Source organism: Corticium candelabrum, chromosome 5 (assembly GCF_963422355.1).
Source record: "Corticium candelabrum chromosome 5, ooCorCand1.1, whole genome shotgun sequence".
Taxonomy (NCBI): Eukaryota; Metazoa; Porifera; class Homoscleromorpha; order Homosclerophorida; family Plakinidae; genus Corticium; species Corticium candelabrum.
Window position 1 is genome coordinate 5209897 of NC_085089.1, and position 16279 is coordinate 5226175.

At 44.2% G+C, this 16279-nt stretch overlaps 2 protein-coding genes across 2 annotated transcripts; both read right to left on the bottom strand.

The window, feature by feature from the left end:
• Positions 1 to 3937: 3937 nt before the first annotated feature.
• Positions 3938 to 8522, bottom strand: LOC134179976 (uncharacterized). Its single transcript, XM_062647025.1, has 2 exons — positions 8316 to 8522; positions 3938 to 5887 (listed from the first exon to the last, which is right to left on the bottom strand). The coding sequence occupies exon 2, from the start codon at positions 5621 to 5623 to the stop codon at positions 4235 to 4237; it is 1389 nt and encodes a 462-aa protein (XP_062503009.1). The 5' UTR covers positions 5624 to 5887; positions 8316 to 8522; the 3' UTR covers positions 3938 to 4234.
• A 5029-nt stretch (positions 8523 to 13551) lies between these two features.
• On the bottom strand, positions 13552 to 14925 carry LOC134180353 (uncharacterized). The gene has a single exon (XM_062647492.1). It carries the CDS (start codon positions 14910 to 14912, stop codon positions 13938 to 13940), a length of 975 nt encoding a protein of 324 aa, XP_062503476.1. The 5' UTR covers positions 14913 to 14925; the 3' UTR covers positions 13552 to 13937.
• Positions 14926 to 16279: the final 1354 nt, after the last annotated feature.

Consider the following 16279-nt stretch of genomic DNA (forward strand, 5'->3'; position numbering starts at 1 on the left):
GATCGAAACGCATTCCCTAAATCAAGTCACAATTAATTAAGTAGGCCGTGTACCTAACTAAAACTATAGACACAGCAGCGGCGTACCCGCATAATTGCCAGCAAAGGTCTTTCTTAGAAAAAAGTTGCCAATGAAGAAAGGCTCACTTCTTTGCCAGCCAATTGAACGGAACGTTTTTCGTGGCCGCTCATAACTTGATATTAATTTATCTTTATCTCGAACACTGCAGCGCATGGCATGACTTCAATGGCATCGAAGCTACGCTACTCAAGTACTCAAGCGATAAAATTACACTCTGGCTCGGTACTCCAGTTCCTTCATAACTATATGATCTCTGTACAACAATTACCACACGCATGCGGAGACCGCTGAACTGGCTGCTGACTCGAAAGACCCATTTCAAGTTGCTACGCCACGCTTCTAGAGTTACTTGCAAATTGCTAGAACATTCCAAAATTCCTGTATAACTATGCCACAGCGCAGCTATCTTGCTAGCTTGTAAAAGTCTTCCTACATAGTACACGTACGCCTCTGCTACATACACGAGACAATCTTGCTGTTTCCTGACACACGAATGACTTGGTAGACGACGGTGTCGACAACAAAACAACTTGATTCAAGGTTGGCAAGCTTTACAGAAAAATCTAATTAGGGGCGCGTTTCTTTATTTCTCTTCTGCTCGTCTAGAAGAGGTAGAGCAGCAATTTTCAGCACAGTAAAAGCTGTCAGAAGAACGATGAATAAAGAAACAATCGGAAGAGGCACGAAGAGGCACGAGAGGCGTACTAGACTCGTCAACGATACGACAAGCTGGCTTGCAAATCACTCGGATTCCACAAAGAGGACACGGATTCGATGCTGTTTCCGCCAAAAGAAATGCGCATGCGTTGCCTCTTCCTCTTCTGCCCTTCTGAATCTGACTTTCTGCTGGAAGAGTAGAAAAGGTCACGAGACCTTTTCTAGACCTCTTCTGTTACGTTTGAAGTGGAATAAAGAAACAGCCAAAATACTCTACTGTTCTTCCAAAAGAGCAGAAGAGATAATATATAGAAACGAGCCCTAGATATACAACCGTAGAATCACTGCATGCATGGTGCGGTCACACCATCTTCCGCCGCTGATTATATTAACACCTTTTACAAAAAAACCGCACTACTGGCGCCTATAGAGTGACGATTATTAGCCAGACAAGTAAATTTCAGTGCCTTGATTCAGAGGCAGTGAAGAGAACATATAGTAGAGTACCTGTTGTCGCATCTCTGGTTCATCTATTCACGCAGTAACAAGATGATTTGGAATCTCAAGGTAGCCTAACTCTCACTCGTCATTTCCGGATGAGAGACGCTGGGCTGAGTCAAAGTCTGATTGCAACATACAGCCACGTGCATGCCTCCTATATCCATGTGGGCGAACTCATATTTCAAAATTATATTCTTTCAGCTTCCTCGTCTAGTCAAGTCAACGACCTCTATGTTTGAACCCGAGTTAGTGCACACGCCTTAGTATATATATACATATATATATATATATATATATATATATATATATATATATATATATATATATATATATATATATATATATATATATATACAGACTTGGACAAAATTATAGGGACACCCCGCTGTGGGTATGTAGTAACACAATAATTAGGTCACAATTTACCAACTATCAATATTGTTAAGAACTTAACAGTTACCGCGTTGATTGTTAGGTTTCTTGAGAATACTGTAGACCCTAAATTGTTTTCTTTACGTTTCGCATTGCGGTAAACGAGACCTAAAAGTGTATGACGTCATGACTGCGCAAGCGTCGTCAGTTAGACTCTCTCTGATTTTGTTTAGTGGCTTTTAAAAAAGCCGGTTTTAATAACTCGAAGGAAAATTGAAGCCCTTCACCAGTTCCTCAGTACCGAGTGTTCCCTCTTCTCGCCCTCCTGATTGCGTCCAAACGTCGCAGAACACTTTCTGCCAAGTTCCGGACACGCGCGGCTGGAATCTGCTGCCACGCCTCTTGTAGAGCATTCCAGAGCTCAGCTGCAGTTCTCGGTTCGCGACGGTTGGCAGCAGTTTTAGTTCATGCCACAAGTTCTCGATTGGATTCGCATCAGGCGATTTTGGCGGCCAGTCCAACAGTGTGACGTCATGCTGGCGTAGCCATTGTCTTGTTGACCGAGACGTGTGGATTGGAGCGTTGTCCTGCTGGAAGACAAAGTCGTCTCGTATCAGTGCCGCTGCGTCTGTAAGCATGTGCTCCTCCAGAACCTGTTGGTACGCCGTGCTGTCCAAACGACCTTCCAGTTTCACCAGAGACCCCACACCATGCCAACACATCGATCCCCACACCATCACACTAGCCGCGTGCTGGACCGTACGATCACAGCATTCAGGGAGAAATTCCTCACCTTTGCGACGCCAAACGTACAGAGCACCATCGTTTCCTATGCTGACTTTTGACTCATCTGTAAAAAGAACAGATTTCCAGTCATCCAAAGTCCATTGTGTGTGAGTGGTTGCCCATCCCAGTCGCAAACGCCGATGGTTTTCTGTTAGCAGTGGGTTTTTTCTAGGCCTCCGAGCGTTGACTCCTGTCTCACTGAGACGACGACGGACTGTTCTACTTGACATCTGCTTGCCGGTTTCATCAGCCAGCTGATACGAGAGCAGTCGTGATGGTGCTCTGCGGTTCTGCAGTGCCATTCTCTTCAGTCGATGATCTTCCCGGATTGTCGTTGCCTTCCCACGTCCAGGTCGTTCTTGATAATCGCTGCTGCCATGGGAAAGCACTGATGAACCGAATTCCTGGAGCGGCGGACAAAAGCTGCGATCTGACACACAGAATGGTCAACTGAGTGAAGGGCTTCAATTTTCCCTCGCGTTTTTGGACTCAACTATTTGCCTCGACGCATCGCTGCCACTCGTCAAATATCTCACGGAACAAGACTCTGCAACTGCGTGCAGCTGAACGTTCAGGCTAACTTATCGACTAAGTTTGGCGGTCTCAAAGGCTGCGGTTTTAGTGCAGCTGGCATTTTGGCGGTAGCAGTTTGAGATTTTGTACGTAAAACGTGGACCGGAAGTGGCATGTCAATGTTCTTTTGTTGCTATAACTTTTTTAGTTTTTGTCTTAGCAGGATTTTTTTGTAATTAATTAGTGTCGCATGATTTTTGAATAGGTTGAAGTTTGTTATTGATTAAAATGGCAAAACAATTCAAATTGTGATGACATGCGCGAAAAAATGCGCAAAAACAGATGATTCGCCTTTTTTTCATAATGTTGATAAAAGGACTCACAAATTGCTTTCACTCTCTACTACAGAGCATTCTTAGATTGTATGCCAAGAATGAGCATCCAAGAGCGATGAACGTGTACAAAGACAAGAAAAGTAGGAATGGCCGTCTTCCTTTTTCAAAGCAAACTAGATGCGCAGTAGGTAGTAAGTACAGCTGCAGTCTTGAACTCAAGCTATGTTACATACTAACAATGGCGCAATCCATGTAAAAAGAAATTCGAGAAATATTTGGTTTTGCTAGAGAAAAATTCAGTGCCAAAGTTAGACTAGACACAAAAATGCCAGGTGTCCCTATAATTTTGTCCAAGTCTGTGTGTGTGTGTGTGTGTGTGTGTGTGTGTGTGTGTGTGTGTGTGTGTGTGTGTGTGTGTGTGTGTGTGTGTGTGTGTGTGTGTATGTATGTATGTATGTATATATTTCAAGTATTCTAAAAACAGAAAGGTACTCTTATTAATTTACTAATTTGGAAACTGACGGTAGACGTAGAGCACTGCTTTGCAATGGAAGTAAGGTGTTGCTGTTAATTGTTATTGTTTAACTTACTATACAGTTAGTTACATGTAGTTGTTGCACGCTTGTGAAGCATACATAGTGATACATATACATGCAAATTCCCGGGATCCGATTTAGTCATGCAGTCACTCGTATAACATACGACATACGCTCCTCAGCTATACAAAAATAACAATAGGTCAGTACTAGTCAATTATTCTAAAATTACAACAATACAGATGGTTGTCTGCCGTCAACCTCTATACTACATCTAATTAGGTCAACTAGGACAAATCCAAAATGGATTTGATATCGTTACTGCATGTGCAACTCATTGTATACCGTTACCTCTACGCAGAGCATGCCTAGGCTCGTGAACTACCATCAACTAAATTTTACTCATTGATTTTCTGTATAGCAGTATCTTAGCTGCTGCATTAGCTTGTTTTCTTACGTCTCTTTCTCAGGTTGCACAGGTAGCATAGCCACTCCTCCGATCAGTGACAAACCCGCAGTTCCAAACAAAAACCATATGTAGCTGTTGAAGTGTTTGTAAATAGTATCAATTGCCATTGGACCGACCAAGCCTGCTACTCCGGTCATCACAGCAATGGCACCCAGTGCAGGTAGTCGATATTGAGTACCAAATATCTCGTGGCCAAGACCGGCCATTGTTGACCTGAATGCACCAAATGTCACATAACACAGCGAGAGCGCAGTCATCCCAATGTACTTCATTAAAGCATCTTGTCGTTGACGCATAACAAGTCCAAGACAAAAAAGGAATACCATCTGTGACAGCAGTGCAGCCGTCCAAACTCGCTTCATGCCGACTTTGTCAGAGCAAACTAAACAAAATGCGCGTCCAAGAAGAAATGACGTCATAAGTAGAGCAGTTAACAATTGAATTGGCGTCTCATTGTCATTCCACAGAGCACGAAGCAATGGTTCTTGAACGGCCAGAAAAGCATAAGGAGGCGTAAATGCAGCAAAAGTTCCAATTAAGATCAACCAAATCTTACGGTTTCCAAACACCTTTTCTTTAGCGTGATTTTCTACAGCCTGAATGTCATCATTAATAATGGGTGGTTTATGTTCATAATCTGCAGGCACTAGTGGCATCCATGGTGCTGAAGAAATAATTTTCAAAATTGCTAGACAAAAGAAGATGGTGCCAGCATTGATGTGAGAGCTACTGAACGACTCCCTCAGTAGAATGATGAGTTGAGGAAATAAAAGAGCACTAAGAGTGCTACTCATGCCGTGAATTCCTCCACAAAAGCCAGGCCAATTGGGCATCGAGAACATTGCAAACTCGAAGTTGGCAAAGAATACAAGCATTGATGCGATTCCATATAAACCAAATGTGGCAATGTAGAGCATTTCTCCTGCAAGTGACGTCTGATGACAGCTTAGGACCATGAGACCTCCAAATCCAAGGGCCAACGAGTAGGCGATAATAGACATGACGTAATACAGTCTCACGTGCTTCCTTACTACAAAGCTCCCCATTATACTCCCGACGATGAACCCAACCGAAACCGCAGACGCTCCGTAAACGGTTGCGGAGCGAGACCAGGAAGGCGAACAGGCAGTAGAAACTGGGATGATGAGATAACTGACAGCGTAGGTAAAGCCATTGCCAATTGCGTTGCACGCGCACGTAAAAATGACAAGAAGCGGCAGTTCTCTACAGAAATCTAGCGCCCTTTTACAGCGACTTCTCGACACAACACGACCAACATCGCTGCGTGTGTCATCAAACGTAGCGTAGCTCTTGAAATTCGCGGTATGAGCGAAAGTTGGCGCTGTTACCATAGTTTTTTCGATAAACGACATGAACTCTTGCGATTATCTAGCGACTGACACACCGACCGCGACCGACAGAATCCGGGCTGTACCAAAATCAAATGTTTTATTGAAATTAATAAAAAATTATTTCGTATAAAGTCTAAACAACGATTCAAATATAAATCAATGTTTTCCTTAACAACCGTCTCGTCTTGCTGCACACCGCGTTTTGGCTGCATTTTTACATCGAAAATGCAGATATCCATGCATGCACCAAGAGGCGCAGAGCGTTGTGACGCAATTTCCACCCTCCTACACAATAACCACAAATAGGATGTTATACAAAGTGGTCACTGCGGAAGTGTAAGCAATTTCACAATCTAGAGCTGCTACAGAGACATATCACTAGAAAGCAAACAGCCACGACCGTGCGAGCACTTTCGCTAGTCACTGGCAGGACTGCAAGATTCAAAGCAACGTTTCCTGCCTGGCATTTTTACTGGAACGTAATCGCCTATACGGGAAGTGCATGTACTGTCTGTTCGGGTTCATTGTAAATCTTACGTACTGACACTTCGTATTGTTTCTAAGCTTTAGTTTGCAAATCGACGAACGAAATTTTAAGAAAACAACAATCCTTAATCGGTAAAATTCGATACCGCAATACCAGACAATCTACAGTTTGCCTCTGCTGCACATGCGTACCGGAGTATAATTATACTATTCAGCGTTCTCATGAATGTGGCGGTTTGTAACTGATTGTTTTTCCATTGTCTACGGCAGTCATATATGACGTAACAAAACCCATTGTACGCAATGCACATCTTGACCGCCACACACACACACACACACACACACACACACACACACACACACACACACTTCACACACCAACACACGCCCAACATGTCATCCCAAGCTTAATTACACCCACATATTTCCACCCACATATTTCCGCCCACACCCACCTACGACCATCCACACCCACCCACGACCATCCACACCCACCCACGACCATCCACATCCACCCACGACCATCCACACCCACCCACGACCATCCACACCCACCCACGACCATCCACACCCACCCACGACCATCCACACCCACCCACGACCATCCACACCCACCCCACGTCCATCCACACCCACCCCAGTCCACTCACGCCGCCGTACAGTGCACGGAACAATCACGTAGCCTACTTTCAAAAGTACCCGGATAATGCCAAACCGCAATACATCAGCGAAAACGATCGGTTGTCTTGACTTTATAGCTGTCATCGAATGTGAATGCTCACGTTGGGTTACTTGCATTGCCATAGCAAGATTTCACGACAAGGACCCCTTTAGGTGTTCGACGTTCTCTTCCCGACGTAAGAACGTTCAGCTACAGGCACAATAGAGTAAATGCGCTTGTACAACGTAGTACAATTTGTCAGAGTGCTTGTACAACGTTTTCTGACTGAAATGCACGGAACATTACAATGAGTACGGGTATGCATAAGTTCCGCCTACTACCATCAGCCCCGCCTGCTGTGTCACAAGAGCTGACCCAAGTCGACGAAACTCGTATTTCATGCAACCGATAGACGCCCTCACAAGCAACGGTTTGGTGGTGCTCTTGCAAAGTAAAAAGAAAAACATCAATGCAATAGCACGAGAGAAACAAATTGCCTTCTAGCGGTGGAGCTAAATGCACAAGAGGTTCAAAAGTTGGCCCCTGCGACCACTAGGGCGCAAAACCATCTAGACAAAAATCGTCTTGCCTGTACCCTAAACGACAATAAATCGCCTCCAAAACAATCAACGCACACCTGAAGGCCTGAATATTTATACAAAAGCGCCCGTACTTCATAGTAAATGTACTTACAGTATACCGCACACCATGCATTTCAAGATCAGCCATTTCCGCTCGTTTCATCATCCTCTCCTGTGCAAAAGAAATCGCGAGACCAATGCGAACTGCTGTTAGCAATCGACTAGGATACACTGCATCCTATGCTGATCGAAACAGGGTAGCTGGTCATGCATCTCGTTTCCTGGGACAAAATTCACGAAGTGAGACGCCATGGCGGTGACAGCATCAAAGTGCGTCCACTTCCGTCCCTCTCCTACGAAAACTCGTCCTCTGTTGCATCCTACTTATCGTTGAATTTATGCTCCAAACCTTCTTTTCACTACACGTTGCGACAATGGAGAATAAAAAGCTCTGGTGGCTACACAGATTATCATTATAGTAGTTGACATATCAAGCACCCGAATACGGAACATTGTAACACGAGATACAGATAATCCAGGTCTTGTTTTGAAAGATAACGCGCGGGCTGTTTCCGTAGATTGGTATGTACACGGTGCACGTACACAGGCGCGTGGGTTCGCCGTACCTCACCATAGAACGTGAATTTGTTTATATTAGTCTAATTATTAAAGTTAAAACTTGAACAATGAATAGAGAAGCACTATACAGTGCTACACCCTCGGCTGGTGTACATGAATACCACATGGCGCTAAGACATGTGAGACAAGAGGCACAAACGCTCATGCATTTGACACCATTGAGAATCCCCTCATTTAGTTGTTATTACGACTACCATATCCGTTTTGGTTGTTGTAATGAGGTGAACCCCAGAGCTGAAACAAAACATTAACGTGGGAAAACATGCACGTGCACATTAGGCGTCTGTTCGCTCTAACATTGAATACCGTAACAAAAATGAATAGAGAGACGCACTAGCGTACTTACAGGTCAGCAGCTTCGTCCGACAAACAGACGCTGTCATGGACAATGCACGTTCTCACTCGCAAACTCCCGTCAAGCGCCACATTTCCGTTGTGATTTTGCACCAACACCACCCATGCACACCGAAAATTCAAGCTGACAGACTGCAGAACCAGTTTGCAGAAACACTGCAAAACAAGCAAAATTTTACAAGTCAGGTACACCTACACCTTCGCCCCCTTGACGCCTGGTTGTTATTGGAAAACATATTACATGTGCAAATGTACTGTGTAGACGGTAGGCGTTGTTTCTGTGCTAAACCCAGAGGCGGATCCAGGCATGGGCGCGAGGGGCGCGCGCCACCCCTTCAAGCAGACTAAGGCCTATGTTTCTAGACGCAGTATCATACTATGTTTACAGTAGGTGTACTTAGCGCGAAAGGACAACTAAATTTAGTGTATGCGGTAAAGATAGGAGTTTACAAGATAAGACGTTCACAAGTCTTTGCCTCTTGATTTAGATCGGGTTTTGGATCGATCTGCCACAGCACATCCTAGGCGCATGCTACTCGTTAGTCCTCTGCAAGATCAGTTTGTGGACAATGGCTGTGATCTGTAGACTCGGAAGCATATCTAGAGAAGTCCAAAGACTACGTAGTTTCAATATTGTAAAGGCTTTTTGATTCTCTTTACACTGACAATCTCTGCATACGACATTGATTTGTGTGTATTAGTATGCCAAAGACATCTTTCAAAATCAGAAGCGGTGTGATCTCGTTGTTCGATCTTGCATTCAGTGATTGTGACTATACTTACGGTACGGTACATACACACTGTACGCGTGCGCGCGCGCGCGCGTGTGTCATTTATTCCTGCATAAGATGCCCCTTCTCACTTAAACAACTTTCTGACCACGCCCATAATTGATTTCACACCGTCGCGCACCCCCTTCAGTCAGATCCTAGATCCGCCCCTGAAACCCATAAAGCAAAAGATTAAACATCATGTACAGGACGGACGCCCGATGGCCGAATTCTCGTAGCAGCTACAGTACCAAACAAAGAGGTGGAGCCTCATGATGATATCACGTTCGCCTATTGGTCAGTAATGACACCACCTCTTGCATCTGCGCTAATCGAGCATAAATACGGTCGGTCGGTCAGCGAACGATTACAGTACGCTTAGCCCGGAAATCAGGGCCTCGGGTAATTAGAGAACTCGTTATGACATATAAAATTATTGTGTACGAGTGCTGAGCTTTGAAAGACATTTGATAACAACTATGCAGACTACTGCTATTCTTGGTACTGCGTACATTTTGCGTAGATATGCCTGACCTTCCAGTATAGCTAGGTTATCTTCGAACCCAATTGGTTCCATTGATTTCCTGTTATATTACGTTACCATGCAGTGTGTAAAATTAAAATAAATGATGACGATTTGCCTATAGTGTAGAGGTACCCCTCACTTACCTGTTTGACAAACAGACGAGCAGACTAAAGCTACACTTACATTTTAGTCTGTTGAGCAATACGAGCGCGCGTTAATGCGCGGACCAAATCCCCGACGGACCTAATCCGCTACTGCGCAAGACCAAAATTATACGCGAAGAGAAATAATTGCAGAGATCCGAGGTAGACGCGGTGCGCTAGCGCAAAACGTCTTCCGGTACAAGTGCGTTAGCAAGAAGGCCGGACCTAATCGGTGCTACACCGGTCACCGAATGTTTCCAAAAGCGCCATTCATGGGACGACGTGGGTCTCTCTTTCGATGCCAGACCCGTCTTTTGGTGAAGACTTTTAGAATGACGTCACTTTGAGGATGCTGAGGTTCCATCACCCCCCTAAAAAACCTGGCTACGCGCCTGCTAAAGTACACGCGTACGCTCCCATGCTCTCAAGTGGACACGCATGCACGTACAAACATACGCACACAAATGGAAATAGGCAGCTAAATAGGTAAGCTAAGGAGCTACCGTTAGACACGGTCATTCCCCAAGCCGCAAATGGCTGAATTCCTGTGCATTAGCGACGCAGGAGCTATGGGCGGTGCGTATCTCCTAGAGTCTGGCCAGGTTCTCGCAGGAGCACCAACTGCACTGCGGTGTACACGGGCACCCGATGGCTAGTAGTCTGGATCAAACGATACTAAAATGATTTCGGAAGTACTTATCAAAAAGCGATGCTATAAATGGTAGTTTAACCGCGTAGGATCTAGTTCAATAATGAGATGGAAAGTTACTGCGCATTGCACTAATATACAAACATTACTTGCCATGAGATCTCACGAACAAAAGAAGAGACGTCTGCCGGGTGTTTACGGTGATATCTTGGTGGACGGCATGAAACGACGACTCTTCGATTCCGCGCCAGAACGCTAGTTAGTCTAACCGCTCGACTAGCTAGCGAGACTACCGTTCGACCAGTTGTCAAAGGTGATGGTGTAGCGACGCTGCTGTGCATGTCCCCTCACCGCAAGCCTGAAAAGATCGAAGAACTAGAGCTGAAACTACAACTAAGATGTTGTAGTTTGAATCTGCGAATCAAACGTTACGATGCTCTGTGTGATACAATTTTTCACACTTTGCTACAAGATCACTCTGGCATTCGCAGAGAACAACACTGTGCAGGCTATACCACCTCTCGCCCTGGTGAAGTTTACCACCCGGATTTTCTTCTTGGCCGTCCAGCTTACTTTGACATCACAATAAGAAATTCTTTCCAACTATTCTACGTCGTCCAATCTGCACAATATGAAAGTGCTACCGCTGCAGCTGGAGAAATCGAGAAAGATGAGCGACATCTAAACAACGTGGAAACAGTGGGTGGTCTCTTCTACCCTCTGGTTGTCGAGTCGTACACAGTTTGTGGTCCCCCAACAGCCTGCAAAACTACTGCAAGACGAACTTCTTTCGGAGTGATGTCTCTGTTAGCAGAGCTGTTGTTGACTTGCATGGACGGCTCTCTCTCCGTCTTTGGCAGTTTAATGCTAGGATGGTCTTGGACCGTTTGTCCTTGTTAGGTTTAGATAGAGACTCTTTGTTCAGTAGTTATTAGTTATATTGTAGTGTTCCGTCCATCGGGCGGTTTCAAAGAAATAAATAAACTATATATATATATATATATATATATATATATATATATATATATATATATATATATATACAGCACTCTGAGAAAGCAAACCTCCGCAAAGCAACTCAGCTGCAGAGAACTCGCTCTCGCTCCCTCTCTCCCCCGCTCCCCCTCTCCCTCTCTCCCCCTCTCCCCTTCCCCTCTCCCTCCTTCCCTCCCTCCTTCCCTCCCCCTCCCCTCCCCTCCCCTCCTGGGATGGGCAACCACTCACACACAATGGACTTTGGATGACTGGAAATCTGTTCTTTTTACAGATGAGTCAAATGTCAGCATAGGAAACGATGGTGCTCTGTACGTTTGGCGTCGCAAAGGTGAGGAATTTCTCCCTGAATGTTGTGATCGTACGGTCCAGCACGCGGCTAGTGTGATGGTGTGGGGATCGATGTGTTGGCATGGTGAAACTGGAAGGTCGTTTGGACAGCACGGCGTACCAACAGGTTCTGGAGGAGCACATACTTACAGACGCAGCGGCACTGATACGAGACGACTTTGTCTTCCAGCAGGACAACGCGCCAATCCACACGTCCCGGTCAACAAGACAATGGCTACGCCAGCATGACGTCACACTGTTGGACTGGCCGCCAAACTCGCCTGATGTGAATCCAATCGAGAACTTGTGTCATGAACTAAAACTGCTGCCAACCGTCGCGAACCGAGAACTGCAGCTGAGCTCTGGAATGCTTTACAAGAGACGTGGCAGCAGATTCCAGCCGCGCGTGTCCGGAACTTGGCAGAAAGTGTTCCGCGACGTTTGGACGCAATCAGGAGGGCGAGAGGAGGGAACACTCGGTACTGAGGAACTGGTGAAGGGCTTCAAGTTTCCTTCGCGTTATTAAAACCGGCTTTTTAAAAGCCACTAAACAAAATCAGAGAGAGTCTAACTGACGACGCTTACGCAGTCATGACGTCATACACTTTTAGGTCTCGTTTTCCGCTATGCGAAACGTAAAGAAAGCAATTTATATTTAGGGTCTACAGTATTCTCAAGAAACCTAACAATCAACGCGGTAACTATTAAGTTCTTAACAATATTGATAGTTGGTAAATTGTGACCTAATTATTGTGTTACTACATACCCACAGCGGGGTGTCCCTATAATTTTGTCCAAGTCTGTATATATATATATATATATATATATATATATATATATATATGCTGGTAATCATCTGCCCTGGGTGGCGTAAGAGCGCCATTGCTGTATGCCCAGCGTGTGATCGTCTTCAAAAAGGAGCTCCACAACAAAAGAGGACACGTCAGTTTGCACGGACATGGTATGGGTGCGCAGGAGCAAAATTGGGAGTCATCTCCCATTTCGCGTCAAAAAGTTTCGAAAATTCCCACCCCTAGAGAGGGAACCCAGATCAGGATTAATCTCGAAAACTAACTGTTCTTATAACAAAGTTCTGTCATCTTGCCAAATTTCATTAATTAATAAAAATCCATCCACATGTTTTGAGAAATCCTGCTAACAGGCAAACAAATATAGCTTGACCAAAAACCTCGTTGGCGAAAGTAAACATCTGCAGAACCTACTGTTCAGAGCTGTCATGCGACTTCAATGGGGACACTCAACCAGTACATTCATGCAGTTATATCAAAACACAAACGACGTGCAAACATGCACTTCCATGACACTAACCTAAACAAAAATACTGGCTGGTCAGCTTAACATAATTTTGACATACACAAATAAGAATCATCTGCAAAATTAGCCTAACCAGCATGACTGCCTTTTGATTTGGACGTAGTAATTGGTTGACTACAGTGTACTAAAATATCCTACATCGAAAGGATAGGTGACCAGCAGTCAAGTTTTGAGCTACTTCCAAGTTCAAATCTTTCAAGAAAAATTTGCAAAAATTGTTGTCCAATGCTGCACAGGGGCGTAGCGTGACCTCTAGAAATGGAAGGGAAACAACTATGTACAGGACACGCCTAATTATATGGACACGCCTGCTTTTATTGGCTTCTGATTGACTGACATGGTGGCATCAGTGCCAGATCCAGACTGGAAAGAGGGTGGTGTATATACTATCTACGTCTTTGGTCCTCACACGTATTTACAGTACACAATTTTTATGACCATGCCTACAAATGATGGGGCTATAGCCCAGTCTAGCCATGCCACTCTACATCCCTGCAATGCATTGCTATACAATCAAGCATTGCATGGACTGCTGTTTGCTTGCAAAATTAAGCCTTCAGCATTCCCAATGTAGACTGAAACATACATATTCAGTCTTTCCTTAAAAGACAAAACTTTCACTTGTACATAAATGATAAAAAAAGGATTCTCTGACAATCAATTTTGATACTGCATCTGTTTGAGCTGGCCCACATTTACAATAATTGATTTCATGTCATTAATAGTCAATCTTGTGTATCATATTTATAAATAATATTACTGCTTATGCTTGTGCAATGTCATTATTAAAACTTTTATTCATTGATTCACTGTACCAGTATCTGTATATCTGCTGCATCAGATACTGTTAGTGTTTCATCTTGCTTCGTTAAGACTCATGCTGAGGTTGCACAGCAAGTATAGCCACTCCTCCAATCAGTGACAATCCTGCAGATCCAAAGAAAAACCAGCTGTAGCTGTTGAAGTGGTTGTAAATGGTATCAATTGCCACCGGACCAACTAGACCTGCTACTCCAGACATAACAGACATGACACTGACTGCAAGTAGTCGATATTGACTACCAAACATCTCATGACCAAAACCGGCCATTGTTGATTTGAATGCAGGAAATATCACATAATATGCAGAAAGTACAGCCATACCAACATACTTCATTGAGCTATCATTTCTTTGAGTCATAATAAATCCAAGACAACCAAGAAATACTATCTGTGCCAGCAGTGCAGTGATCCACACTCGCTTCATGCCCATATTGTCAGAATAAAATAAACATAAGACACGACCAATAAGAAATGACATCATAAGGAGAGCAGACAATAGACTAATTGGTGCATGATTTTCACTCCACAGAGCATGAAGCAATGGTTCCTGGACAGCCAGAAGAGCAAGAGGAGGTACATATGCAGCAAAACTTCCAATTGCCATCAACCACATTGTACAGCTTCTTAGCACGTGCATCTTTCTTATATCTTGATTTCTTACAGTGTGAGTGCCTTCATTAATGAGTGCTTTATGTTGACAATCTGGACTCACTACTGGCAACCATGGTGCTGAGGAAATAATTTTCAAAATGGCCAGACAAAAGAAAATAGTTCCAGGATTGATATGAAAGTCACTGAACGTCTCTCTCAGTAGGATAATGATTTGAGGAAGTAAAAGAGCACCAATACTAAGACTCATGCCATGGATTCCTCCACAGAACCCAGGCCAATTAGGCATCGACAACATTCCAAACTCAAAGTTAGTAAAATATACAAACATTGTTGAGATACCATATAGACCAAGTACGGCAATGTAAAGGATTTCTCCTGCAAGTGCAGTTTGATGACAGGTTAGGACCATGACACCTGCTAGTCCAATAGATGAAGAGTAAAGAATGATGGATATGACGTAACACAGTCTCAAGTGCTTCCTAACTACAAAACTCCCCATTATGCTGCCCACTATCCACCCAGCTGAAACTGCAGACGATCCGTAGACAGTAGCGGAATGAGACCAGAGAGGTGAGCAGGCAGCAGAAACGGGAATGATAAGATAACTGATAGAATACGTAAAACCATTGCCAATTGCATTACACACCAATGTGAGAACGACGAGAAAAGGCAGTTTCTTACAGTAATCCAAAGCTCTTTTGCAGCGACTCCTGAACGTAACAGTCTCGACATGAACGTCGCCGTCGCTGTCATCAGGCATAGCGCAGCTCCCGAAACTCTCAGACCCGGAAGTATCATCCGAATTTTGAGCTGACAACAAACGTTGATTTTCAAGAGACGACATCAAACCCTCCACGTGCACTACTGCAAAGTTCGTACTGGAACTCCGACCCATATCCGGGCTATCTTATCAGAGAGCGACGATTCTAAAATGGCCGCCCATACAAAAGTATCCAAACACGTGCTATCCAGGTTTCTTATAACTCAGTAAAATATCTCGGAGCCACCTAACGCTCGAATTTAGACTATCTGAATGGTAGCCTGACTACTAATGCTGACACTAAGCGTCTCAGAAGCCGTTTAGATATCGACAACACGAGAGTCATACCAAACGATTCGCTCTTGTCCAAACTTCTAATAAAGTACAGGACGTGTGAATTTGACTGTAGGTGGCATTCAGCTTCTGAAGGTGTTTCTCGGTTGTCACGTACACACAATCCCTAGCTACAATACAAAAGATGGGCGATGGAACTTCATGAAGCTTTTTCGCCGCCGTTTGGTCACTTGCACGAATCGGTTTCTATACTGATCTGTAGTCGGACACGGAAACCATTTTTGAAGTAGATCTTTTAATGAAACGTGGTGGTGAGAAGGAGAAATTTTGTTCCATGTTGGTCACACACACACACACACACACACACACACACACACACACACACACACACACACACACACACACACACACACACACACACACACACACACACACACACACACACACACACACACACACACACACACACACACACACACACACACACACACACCAGTGTTCAAAATTACTGCCGGTCATCGGTCAATGGCCGATCATATTTGGATAATGACCGGTGATAGTTGCTAATTACCGGTCAAGGTGACCGGTCAACTTTTGTAGGTCATTAATTAGTGATGAGAAGAGCTATCCCAGCTCTATGAAGAGCCAATTAAGTGTATAGCTAGTCTACATAGCTATGTGATATTATATGTTAGCTATGTACATCATTTAGCACCATCTAT